We start from the raw sequence: 12625 nt of genomic DNA, 5'->3' as shown, positions 1-12625 counted from the left end.
GGTAATATCTTTTATTGGATCAGCTTCTGTGGGTGAGAGAGCGTGAGAGCTCGTCTCTCTCACCCACAGAAGTTGGTCCAATAAAAGATAATACTTCACCCGCCTTATTGCTCTAAGAAATCTCTTCAGTCATACGTAAAGTTTCAAGCATTCCACAAACGTAAACTGAATTTTTTTTTTTTTAAATTCAGATCAAGGGAAAAATCCAGGAAGTCACATGGGAGAACTATGAAATGATGGGAAAAGAGGAGTGGGAGGAGTGTGTGCACAGCTCTCCATGCTAATTCATAGCACATTGAAAAGGTCAACCTTTGAAGTGAAAAACCATAACTCTTGTAACAAATGCTTTGTTGCATGAGAGGAGGAAGAATCACAGACATTCGGCATTACACTGTGGCCACTCCCTCAGTCAAATGGAAGCACAAGAGGCTAGCATCTGGGAAAAAGCGTTGAGTATTGAGCTTGGCTCTTCAGTCCACAGGCCAGCAGCCAACATTTCTCCCACTGCATCTTAGCAGTAGCATCTGGGCTCTGATCAAGTCCTTTGCATGTTGCACCGGAATCACAGCAGCACTGTGGGCTGTCAGGGATGGAACCAAAAGTCATGTACAGCCTTTGACAAAGGGCTTGGCTGCTGGAGCCAGACAATCTTCTATTTTCTCTACATGTCCCTTTGGTGGGAGGGAGACTGAGTGAAAATACAAGTCCACAGGTAATACAATGATGGTGTGTCTGGTTTTTAGTGGGGAGGAGAGGAGGTCAGGCATGTTTATAGGGAGGGAATGCCTCTAGAAAACAGACTGGTTATCTATTACTAGACTCACTGGGTCTCAACTAATATACAGTATACTATGCAGTATAGAATATAACAAGATCAGACACTACACGGAAACTTTCCTTACACTTCTTTTGCTAAACTGTACTTCAGGTCTGACCTGCAGCTCTCAATTCCACAGTAGACAACTACCAGCTCCAGTAGACTATAGTGGCAGAGAGGTAAACAAATGCCTACTAGGGATTAAGATAATAGCGATTCAAAGTCATTTAGAATGGAGACCTCCAAAAGCCATAGGAGATGACAAATCACATGGTTAAAGTGGGGATGAGCACTGGGGACAGGGCAGAGGACTAGACTTTTGCTGAATAGCATAAGTGAAGTCCTACCCATAATGGAACTAAAAAGAACTTTGGCTCTGCCAAATAAACTTTTCTCATACTTGAGCAAAGCAAAAGCTGGGGTAAAGTTTTACAACAGAGTGCGGGGAAATGAACAGGCACTCATAACTGTACATGCATGCAGAAGTCAGGGCCCTAAACTTTGTCATAACCATTTTAAATTTATTTCAATCATAACCTGACGTGGAGCTACTGGTTTAGCAAGTTCAGAGATAGTTTATAAAAATGGGGTATGAAGTCTTTAACCATATATAAGAAACGGAAGCAGAAGTGGTAAACAGAGTGGTCTAAGTAGCCTCTCTTTGTTGCTAAAATTTCTTACAATATGTAGAAGTATCAAGAAGAAAATAAGTAGCTATTAGCATTCACAATATATTCTAGTATAAATTATTTTAATGCCCTTATCTGCAGTAGTACTGCTCACACTTCTCAGATTGGTTTACAATAAATTAGGAGTTCTCCTGAACAAATGCAACCCTTTCTATCTTGAGTATCTTCAAGAACCCTAAATTCAACAAGGGTAGCACAAGATTACTTTTACTCCAGAATAGCTTTTAAAGAAATGCGTGTTGCCTTTAAGTGGTGAATAAATCCAGTTAGGAGTAGTCACCAGGTAGAAAATGAATCATTCTACTGCTTGAGGCCAGACAGTCAAAGCTTATCTACAACTAGCAGCTGATAGTTGGCAAACAGCTTTTCCCCTTACTGAAATCTGCTTCATGGGCTATTCTATTCTTGTACTGCATGCATTATGTAACTGATCAACTATGGCAGAAGTTGATGGGTTTCATCTCTGCTTTTCTTTAACTTGGAAGATCTTTAGAATTTTGTAGAGCTTTACAGGTCAATTGTGGAGACAACATAATTTAGCTTGGTTTCAGTGTTTTAAAATTATTTTCAGTATGTTCTCTGGCAGTATCTGCAGCCCCAATTTTACCAAAAACCCTGGCAAAGCTCTGATAAATGAAGTTTGCTTGAAGCAAAATTTCCAGTAGTATCAGTGTCACTATACACCATGGAGGGAACAGATTTGTTTATTTATTTATTTTAAAAGACCAGTTTGGTTCAGTTGATTTCAAGATATGCTACAGCCAATTTCATTTTACATTCCTTAGGCTAGACATGATCAGGGATGTCCTTACACTGGTTTTAATGGAAAAACTCGGGATGAACATGCTCCAAAGAGTTTAGTAGCCAACTGTACAAACCAGGGGTCTCAAACGACCATGAGGGCCACATGAGGATGAGTACATTGGCCCGAGGGCCGCACTACTGACCCCCGCCCCTCACTGCCCCGGCCTCACCCCCACTCCACCCCTTCCGTGCGGCCCCGCCCCTGCCCCTCCTCTTCCCACCCCTTCCCTGCCCCCATTCCAACCCCTTCCCTGAAATCCCCACCACAACTCCGCCCCCAGGAGGTGCAGGAGGGGTGCAGGGTGTGGCAGGCGGCTCAAGGCAGGGGGTCAGGGTGCAGGAGGGGTGCGGCAGGGGCTGGGGTGCAGGAGGTCGGGTGCAGGGTGTGGCAGGGGCTGGGGTGCAGGAGGGGTGTGGGGTGCGGAGTGGGGCAGGGGGCTCAGGGCAAGGGGTTGGGGTGCAGGAGGGGTGTAGCAGGGGGCTTAGGGCAGGGGGTTGGGTGCAGGAGGGGGCTCAGGGCAGGGGGTTCAGCTGCAGGAGGGGTTCGGAGGGGGGGGGGTCAGCAGCGGGGAGGTACTTGGAAGAGCAGCCAGGGCAACACACAGACCCCTTTTCCCTCCTCCCCCAGGTCCCGGCCGCTTCCTGGAGTGGCGCAGGGGTAGGGCAGGCAGGCAGGGAGCCTGCCCTGCTCCCGGTGCATGCTGGGCCGGAGCCACTCTCGGTAAACGCTGGGGGGGCAGGGGGACCGTGGGGAGCTGGTGGGCCACAGAAAATAACCCCACAGGCCGCGTGTTTGAGACCCCGGTATCAATCCTGAGTATCAGTAGTTTATTTGTAATGCCAAGTACACTAGAAGCTGGCTCTTGAGTAGTGGCAGATACCACCTCTCAGTCATGAAGTCAACATTTATGTTAATCGGAGGCGGATTGTGGCTTGGATGAACATACCTTGCTAGCTTTAATCTAGCTAGCATGGTTAAAAATAGTGACTACACAGCGGCACAAATCCCAGCATGGTCTAGCAATACAAGTAGGTACCCAATTCAGGGTCCAGGTGGGCTTGTACAGCCCATGGTCCCACATCTTCCCTGCTATTTTCAGCTGTGCTAACTAGATTAAAGCTAGGTTTCAGAGGGGTAGCCATGCTTATCTGAATCAGCAAAAACAATGAGGAGTTCTTGTGGCACCTTAGAGATTAACAAGTTGATCTGGGCCTAAGCTTTCGTGGGCTAGCACCCACTTCATCAAGTGCATGGAGTGAAAAATACAGTAAGTAGGTATAAATATATAGCATATGGAAAGATGGGAGTTGCCTTACCAAGTGGTGGGGTCAGTGCTAACAAGGCCAATTCAGTCAGGGTGGATGTGGCCCATTCCCAACAGTTGACAAGAAGGGGTGAATATCAACAGAGGGAAAACTACTTCTTGTAGTGCTAACAGGGCCAATTCAATCAGGGTGGATGTGGCCCATTTCCAGAATAGTGCAGGTAGGCCTATCTGAGCTGCAATCACATCTCTAACTGCAGTGCGGACACATCTTCAGAAATGAGGCATGGCTACGAAGGACCATCAAAGCCCTTTGCAAGAGCAGCGTTATCTTTTTTACAGGTTTTGCCTAGTTGACTTCTATATTAGGCTAGAAAGCATGTAAAAAGTAAATAACCTAGAGACAGAGAGAAGTTGAAGGCTCCCAAACAGCAGCAGGTTAGAGCGATATTCAGCACAAATTACTGTCAGCTTGTCAAGACTGGAAGGCAGGTTTAAAACATATACATGCAGGATGGTGCCAACACCCCAATGCTACTTCCAGGGGGTTAGGGCATTCCACGCAGTTATTGTTACTTTATTTAAAAGAACTATTACTGCTGCTTGCAAGCAAGGCTTAATAGCAAGCAACCTCACAGAGCTAGGCAAAAGGTGCTGAGTTGGGCTGGATCACTGACAGGGGTGGAAGTTGTGACACACAGAAGCGGGAAGCAGCATTCCCAGATCAAGACAGGGAGTGCAGCATTGCCCATCCCCACCTCCGGGATATTTTCCTGGGAGTCTCCTGCTCATTTACGGTATTGCGTGGGCACACAGCTAGGGCATGTGGCTGGCAATAAGCAACATGCTCATGGCATATTGGAGAAGGATTCTCATTGCTTTGCCTGGTTTATCTTCGAGATTGTTGCACTCGTGGGTTTCGCAAGCCTGCTGTTTGCCAAGCGGGGAGCGACATGCCTCATATCCAGCTAACCTTGGAGTGGGCTGAGGCTGCCTGCATCACCCTCAGCCTGGCAAACTTGAACTAGCTCAGCTTTGTGGTTTCTCCACTTTCCACTGCCTACATCAAACAGCACTCCTCATCCTCCCCGGAAGGGACAGCCTTAGACAAGGGTCTGTAAATAAGCTGTCCAATCTCTCAATTTTTGCCTCAAACTAATGGGCTACCATCATCTAAGACTGACCAACTTAGCACTTTGTCATGACTTCAAACCCAGCTTGCAATTTGCTTCTAATTAAAGAGCCTCATTTGTATCACTTAGTAAAACTATTCAATTGTCCATCTGCATAAAAACTCTAAACAAACTGTTCACAGTTACAGATTACCTTTTCTAACAACTCTGTTCAACCACTCAGTTGCTTCCTTCCCTGCTTTGTAATTGTTGCCTCTTACGTGCTCATGGGCAGTTGTTTCTGTGCACTACAGAGCTATGATTCCGTTTGTCGGGTACCGCAGCTTTAAGTGTAAGAGTCCCATCTGTCTACGAGCAGGCAAGACCATGAGGCATTTCACGCTGGAGACTCTCAAGTTAGAGACACTCTACTTTCTCTCACAGAGATTTTCCCTTTGCTCTTTCTTTGCTTGCTGTTTTCCTGAATTTAAAATGAAAGCCATCCAGATTCAAAGCACATTTGAGACTGTTTATGGAAAACATTATGGTTCTTCTCTTTGTAGCTCTCCCTAAGATGTTCGGTACCTGTTAAACTCCTTTCATCCATCAAAGGTCATGCTCTAATCTTTTCATCGATTGTCACCCTGCTTTGGGTTCTTTTATTTTCCATGTCTTCATAAAGAGACTATGGAAGCCATGCTCCAAAGGTGGGATACCTATCCCAGTGTCAATACAGTTAAATCAAATTGAATATGCATCAATATATCTAAGAGTAAAAGTGTGAGAGATACACACACTGTTTGAACAAAGGAGAGATCTATAGCTCCAGAAAGACTCCCTCTTGATGGGAAAAAGGAATAGTATGTTGATGGAAAAACTATTATAGTTGTATACCAACCAATTTATAATTCAAATTCCTCAGTACCACAATAGAGAGAAGCTAACTCAGCCATATACAAGTCAAAATTAAGTTATCAAAAGAATCCTCTTATTGACAGATCCCATGACGGCATGGACAAGTCTCCTCTAAGTAGCTATAACATATGGTTCTCTCTTCTGTAATGACAACCAAAGGGAACAGATTCTACATTGCTGATCAGGATGCAAACTATTGCAGAAATTAGACAAACCTGATATTCTAAAACAAGAAGCCAGAGTAATTACATAACTTTCAATTTAATTTCATGATCTTGAAAGCAATTAGTTGTTGACTAGAAAGGTTTTATCCTTAACCCAAGATATAAATACAAATTTAAAGGCCTAGAAGCGTATTTTCTCTCTCTGAATACGAAAGACAGTGTTGAACAAAAGCAAAATGATAAATTGTAAATTAAGTACCTTCTCTCCATAGCCTCTATCTTTGGTCATCATTTCCCTGAGTGTCTGTAATACCTTAATACATAGTTTCTCCTCATTCTCCTCCAGCAGCTGTTTAGTGTGTTTTATTAACCTGAAAACAACCAATTGATCATAGTTTGTTTTAGTACTAAATTTTGTAAAAATTAGGACAGGCATTTGTGGCTCTCTTATCTCAATGGTCAAAGCTACAACCAAGAAGTTAATTAAAATGTGGTTGTATTAGGACCAGTATATAGTGAGCTGGCGAGTACCCTCTTAATAGTAACACTTGCTGAGTTATCATGAATACCAGTGAAGCTATGAAGGGAACTCCAGCACTCCCACCTGAATAATAGCCAGGCAAAAATAAATCTATAAATAGGGATCAAGGAATTATATAGAAGTGAGGGAAATTAAAAATTGAAGGTCCACTATGAAAAACCAGTAACATTAAACGAGACTCTAAATACTGCATATATTTCCTCATTAAAGAAAAAAGAATGTAGACCTTGGATAAGGCAACTGGAAACCATACAATGACACAGACTTCGACTTTGACTCATTACCCCAATGGTAAGAGGTATAAAGGGAAGTGTTTTGTTGACACACTCTAGGGACTAGAGTCAACTGGCCCCAATCTCACTAATAAAGATTAACTCTAAAAATGTGTGTAGTCATTTGTATTACAGTACACCATGGCCTTACACTGCTCCAGAATTTGTAAGCATCAGCTGCAAGGACAGATTGACCAATATGGACAGCTGTTGTCACCTTCTTTCTGAAGACAAATGACTTTATTTTCCTGAGGACAAGTTGTGTTTAATACAACACAACATAGGGTACTGCTCTGCAAGGAACTAACTCCTGCATAGAGCATAAGGAAACAACTTACTTGCAAATGAAGCCTCCGCTTTCACATTTTCTCCTTGCATCTGTGTTCTCTGGGAAGAGCAGCTCCGGCCTATGAAGAACATCTACCAGTACTGACAATTCAGCCTGCACTAGGGGGCGTAAGCGATCTTCCAATGCCGATACTATGTCCTAGGAAACAATAACAATCAGGTTTTGTCAATCCCAAGCAATATTTTTGGGGACCATATTGTAGAACGTTTATGAATAGTTTATGTATCACTGCGTGCCAGGGGCTGTATACAACTCCAGAGGAAAGGAGTATCACAGCTCCTCCAAGAACCAAAAACAGTGTGTGTGTGTGTGTGGGGGGGGTGATTAAAGTGAGACACTTAGATTGTAAACATCTCCAGAGAGACACCAGCCCCAGGGAGGCTTGCATATACTGGCTCAGATGAGGTTCTCAGAGACCAACACATAAAGAAATGGCTTTGGATATGAAAAGGGCTGGGCTTAAAGGGACTCAGGGCCTTCCTTCAGATCCATCAAATGGACAGAACCTTCTGTCCAAGACGGACCCCAATCCTTGAAGAAAGGTTGGAAAGATTTCGGCCCATTAGGGTCTCAGTAAGACTGATGGGTGACTCCTGGTTTGTTTAAATCTGTGTATTGTTTTTACTCTGTTTTCTCTGGAATACTTTTCTCCGTAAGAATAAAGCTTAGAGAGGGTAGTATAGTAACTTGTAACCTGACAGCAATATGCTGTGCATAGCCCTCTGACAGAAAACATCACACAAGCGCTAGCTCTTACAGTGTGATATCCCCAACAAGCTAGTCTGTCTAAGGCAAGGGGTGGTCGCACTTTCAAACCCCTGGCCCTAAGGAAGTGGGTCAAGGATCCCTACTCAGAGGCAGGCGATGGCTGGAGACCATGAAATCTGACCATGCACTCCTGAAGTGGACCATCGGGGCAGGCGGGGACGGGGGGGAAGATACAGGTGCAATTTCCATGAAACTGTCACAACTGTATCCTAGAAAACAGCATTCAGAAGTTATACTCAAATCTGAAATGTTCTGACAGACTAGCGAAGACTTCCCTGTTTAAAAACCCCACCAGATTACAAAACACTAGCATTTGTCTAACAGATTCCCATTTTATTAGCCACTGAATGTTACAACTAGTGCCACCATTTTCAGCGACTCCTCAGATTACTTAGTATTTTCCCATTTCTGTAGGTGGCTCTCGCCTATAAGGAGTAAAAAACCAGTGAAAATGCAGATTCTCTGTTATACTATAAACACTACGCTTCATAATTATCTGGACCAACAAATGAATACAACTGATTGACATCAGGCAAAAAAAAAAAAAAATCCATGATTTCCCCCCCTTTTCAACCATTCTTACAAATGAATATTCTGCAGAAAATATATTCTAGAGAGATTCACCCCAATCTCATTGAACAGAAGTTACAGAACTGCAGAAAAAGTTACTGAGAGAATGCTTAGTCAAATTGACATGCGTAAGTGGACAGGGGACTATAGGAATTGAACGGTCTTTATTGGACAAAAAGAAAAGGAGGACTTGTGGCACCTTAGAGACTAACAAATTTATTTAAGCTTAAGCTTTCGTGAGCTACACCTCACTTCATCGGATGCATTATTTCGACTTAGATCCAATTTAGGCACAAGCAATTTAAATCAAGATTGCACACCAGGAAAACATTTTCCTCCACAGAACCAGTCTTTATGGATAAAGGTATAATCTAAAGCACCGAATTTTATTCAGTATCAAAAGTAAAGTGCCTTATTACTGAATACTTAATCATCCTCAGGTCTTGATATTAGTACCAAGTAAAGATGTAATTAAAACATTTCCAGTCTAAGCCCTGATCTGACTTGGTCTGCCAGCATCACAAGTAGTCAGAATACATTGTTTAAAATTTCTTTTGAGTAGAAATCAGTATGAAATTGTACATGTAGCATTGCTTTAGACAGTTTATTTTGTTCATTTGAGGAAGCAACAACTTTGGGGTCATTAAGAGTCAATCTATCAGACAAACAGTAAACTTTGCAACAATTCCCAGACTGTGGTCTATGGAGCCTTTTATCACATTAAATGTTTCGATAACCAAGTAGTGAAGTATTGGAGGGACTTGAAAGTACGCAACAAATTAGAGGATCCCCCTCTCTCTCTCAAGGAGCAGTTGAAATGAAACCACTGGTACTGGCAGAATGAAAATGTTGGGAGAACCACAGAACTGGACAAATGTGCTTTGAAGTATCTTCTTCTCCAAGGGCCATAAAACTTCCACAAGCTTTAGCTGTGCATGTTCCATTCCCTATTTCAATAAATGGTTTACATTTGATTTTACATACAGTATTAAATTAGCTTTGGCTGTGGTTATCACATGTGGCATTTTTACTTTGACTCATAACTCCCAAATTGAAGTAGTAAGTTTGTCTTTTTGTGCTGAAATGTAAATATATGGCTATCAAGATGGCTGAAGTAAGTTGTTAATGCAGCACTCTGTATTCACCTGCAATCTTTCAATGATGTTTCGATAGTCCCTGGAAGCAGCTAGCACGGAGTCTCTGCGGGCAGCATTCCTTGCCGTCATTCTCCAGTTCATTGCAGTTTTCTGTACTATGTTGTGTGATTTTAGGAAGAGGTTGTTGACTTGGCTGTCCAAATCCACAGGTATTGCAATTGCTCGACTTTTCGCTGCAACAGGCAAAAGGTAATAAGAATGGACTCCTTTAGCCCCTACATGCAATCAATAAGGGAACAAGGGGGAATCCCAAGCTGCGCTTCTTTCATATTCTTTTCTGAATATTTTAAATACACTTTCTGTGATGCTGTTTTCAATCCGCAGTGCAATGAATCTGACACCCTTGTGGCAGTCATAATACCTTAAGTTTAACACAGCTTTTTCCTAACTTCAGAATGTACGAGCAAGACCATGCCCTCACATACACCTTCATAACTCCCACTAAAGTTAAGAGGATGTGCACATCCATCTTATAGAACAATTTGGCCCTATGTCCTATGTTCATGAGGCTCACTGTCCTCGCCACTAATATGCAGCAACTTCTGGGAAGGAATGCGGCAGCCATCTAGCTGCACAAATCAGCAGTTCATTGTTGAAGATTGGAGTACAACTGTCACATTCAACAGAAACCACAAAGCGAATTTAGGTCAGCAAAAACCCATTGTTTCAGATGCCAACATGTACTTTCAGAACTTCTGCCCCTAATTAGTCAAACAGTTTACAGTTTCACCTCACATTTACATTGAAAACATTTGTTGTGCAACCATAGAACAGGACTTTAGCTATGAAGGAAATGCTTGATTTGCTCCATGCCTTAGCTCTGAGTTAGCTACCTCCTACCATCTACTGGAGGTAGAATACATCTTGCTTTTGGGATAGAAGGGTGAAACATTGGACAGAAGTATTTTGTGCATGTTAAATCTAACTTCTTACCTACATCAGACAGCACCCTAATGCAGCTTTCCACCGATGCTTTTTGGCTTGGCATTAGCCAGTTGCAGTGGTATACCCTGAACACTCCTTGCAACAGTTGTACAAACACAGGCTGGCGAGTCTAGAACATATGAAAATAACCAGATCAAAATCATCATCTCATGTTTGAGATTAGATTGTCCACTACTTCGATACTACATCAGCCATTATTCTTTGCAGACTGACTGCATGTTAGCAGTCCACATCCACTTGTAAGGCAACATTTATATTCTGGGCAGCATGTCTACTACACAAGCAGCAGTTTAACAGAAGAGGGAGTATCAGGACAGATAGGGAAATGTCAACTTGATGGCTCCTAGAGCATGAAGTCCCACTAAATGCACTATCACTAAGCAAAGGAAATAGGCAGTAATCTTTAGTTTGTATGAGGGAGGGTTTTCAGCAGCCCAAAATACAGAGATTGCTCATTTGGGATTGACCAGAGGGTGGCTCGGCACTCAATAGGAAAACTGGGCTTTGCTCTTGCTAAACTACAACTCAGCTCCATAATTATCAACTGGTCCTTTTCTGAAGTTTGTTGGCTTCTAATTCACAGATACGTGTTTTGAACAGCTGTAATTTTGAACATGAGTTGCAGTTAGTTTATAAACACTGCAGCTGCCATGGATCAGTCAAAAAAAGTCAACTATATTGCCTTTTGCAAGATTTTCCACTATAAATAAGCCAATATCCCCACCTCAAAGAGGTAAAAGACTCACATATGAGTACTCTGCTATCTCTGCAAATACATCTAAACAGTTTCAAAACCAAATCACTATTTTGCTTTATGTAAGCAGTTTTTAGTGTAAGAATTTATTTTTTTAAACTGTTCTGATAAACTTGTTTCAACACTAAAAAGCCCACCTATAGTGAGAGGCAACACCCATGTGTCTGTTTCTATTTGGTACATAATGCTTAGTTTAAGCAAACCACACCTCAGTGCAAAGCTCACAGTGGATTTAGGAACTACTGGAAAATATCTCTGTTAGTCTGGTCAAGACTGATGTCTGTTATAAGGGGGCGGGGAGGGGGAAGAAGAAGAAGCTGGAATTAGAGAAAAGGAAATATTTTTTCTTTAATTTTAACCAAATTGTGAAATAACTCCATGTGCTGGCAATGGGGAACAGAGTTTACTTAGAGTAACACAATAGCTAACGCCCATCAGCCTTTCCAGCAACGCAGCCAAATGTCAAAATATTGTAGACACTGGTCTAAATACATTGAAACTATCTATGTTTCTGGACTCTAGCCACTCACACATTCCTTTCAAACCATGTTTAAAGACTTATCTGTCTGAAAACTTCAGTGATGTTTCATTTGCTTAAACTAGGTCCATAAATCAAAACCACTCTAAATTTTGTAAAATAAGGTTTGGGTCAGTAGCGCCCATAGGAGGCAAGAAAGTCAAGATAAATACAGTAAAGAGGCAGTTATTTGGAGAGTTTTTGCTTGGAAAGGAATCAGTATATTACCCTAAGATTAAGGGGTGACTTGATTAGTCTGTAAGGACCTAGATGGGGAACAAATATTTGGTAATGGATTCTTCAGTCTAGCAGAGAAAGATGCAAGATGGCTACAAGTTGATGCTAGAGACATTCAGACTGGAAAAAAAGACAAGTTTTTTTTTTTAACTGTGAGGCTTATTAACCATTGGAACAATTTACCAAGGGGCATGGTGGATTTTTTAATCACAATTGGATGTTTTCCCTAAAAAGATAAAGTCTAAGGGTTTTAGGGGGAGGGAAGTTCTATGGCTTGTGTTGCACAGCAGGTTAGCCTAGATGATCACAACGGTCCCTTTTGGCCTTGGAATCTGTGAATCTAATTTTGTATTATGTACATGGACACACAGGGCAGGTCCCTGCCCCAAGGAAAGTAGAATTTAAGTCATGGTACAGGAGGAGAGGACATCAGGGAAGGAGGGGAAGGAGTGGGCTGAAATTTACACAGTGCAAGTGTAGGAGTAAGCATGGAGACATTAGGGGAGAATACAGAACGGAGTCGGGAAGCAAGGCATATGGACCTGAGAGGGGCAGTGGTGGGAGATTAGATGTAGGAAGCTGCAGAGCTCTGCAGAGCACTGAAAGGGAAGACAAAACCTGAGTTTGATGCAAGAGATGCAAAGGCACTGAAGAGATAGAAGTGTGTGTTTGTGTAGGGGAAGGAGGGGTTCACATGCCATCAGAGACTTGAATCATTTTCACAGCAGCAATTCACATAGGCTGGAGGG

General features: G+C 42.5%; 1 protein-coding gene across 2 annotated transcripts in view; it reads right to left on the bottom strand.

Moving 5' to 3' along the window:
- Nucleotides 1-12625, bottom strand: part of ITPR1 (inositol 1,4,5-trisphosphate receptor type 1) — a 247403-nt gene that overhangs the window by 112512 nt on the left and 122266 nt on the right. For both annotated transcript variants that reach the window (XM_073351182.1, XM_073351183.1), the window contains 4 exons: nt 10357-10477; nt 9412-9596; nt 6918-7066; nt 6026-6137 (listed from right to left, as the gene is read on the bottom strand). In XM_073351182.1, the coding sequence (XP_073207283.1) occupies nt 6026-6137; nt 6918-7066; nt 9412-9596; nt 10357-10477 (567 nt within the window). The remainder of the gene's footprint in view (nt 1-6025; nt 6138-6917; nt 7067-9411; nt 9597-10356; nt 10478-12625) is intronic.

The sequence above is a fragment of the Lepidochelys kempii genome, chromosome 7 (assembly GCF_965140265.1).
Source record: "Lepidochelys kempii isolate rLepKem1 chromosome 7, rLepKem1.hap2, whole genome shotgun sequence".
NCBI lineage: Eukaryota > Metazoa > Chordata > Testudines > Cheloniidae > Lepidochelys > Lepidochelys kempii.
This window is presented reverse-complemented; position numbering and strand designations above follow the sequence as displayed.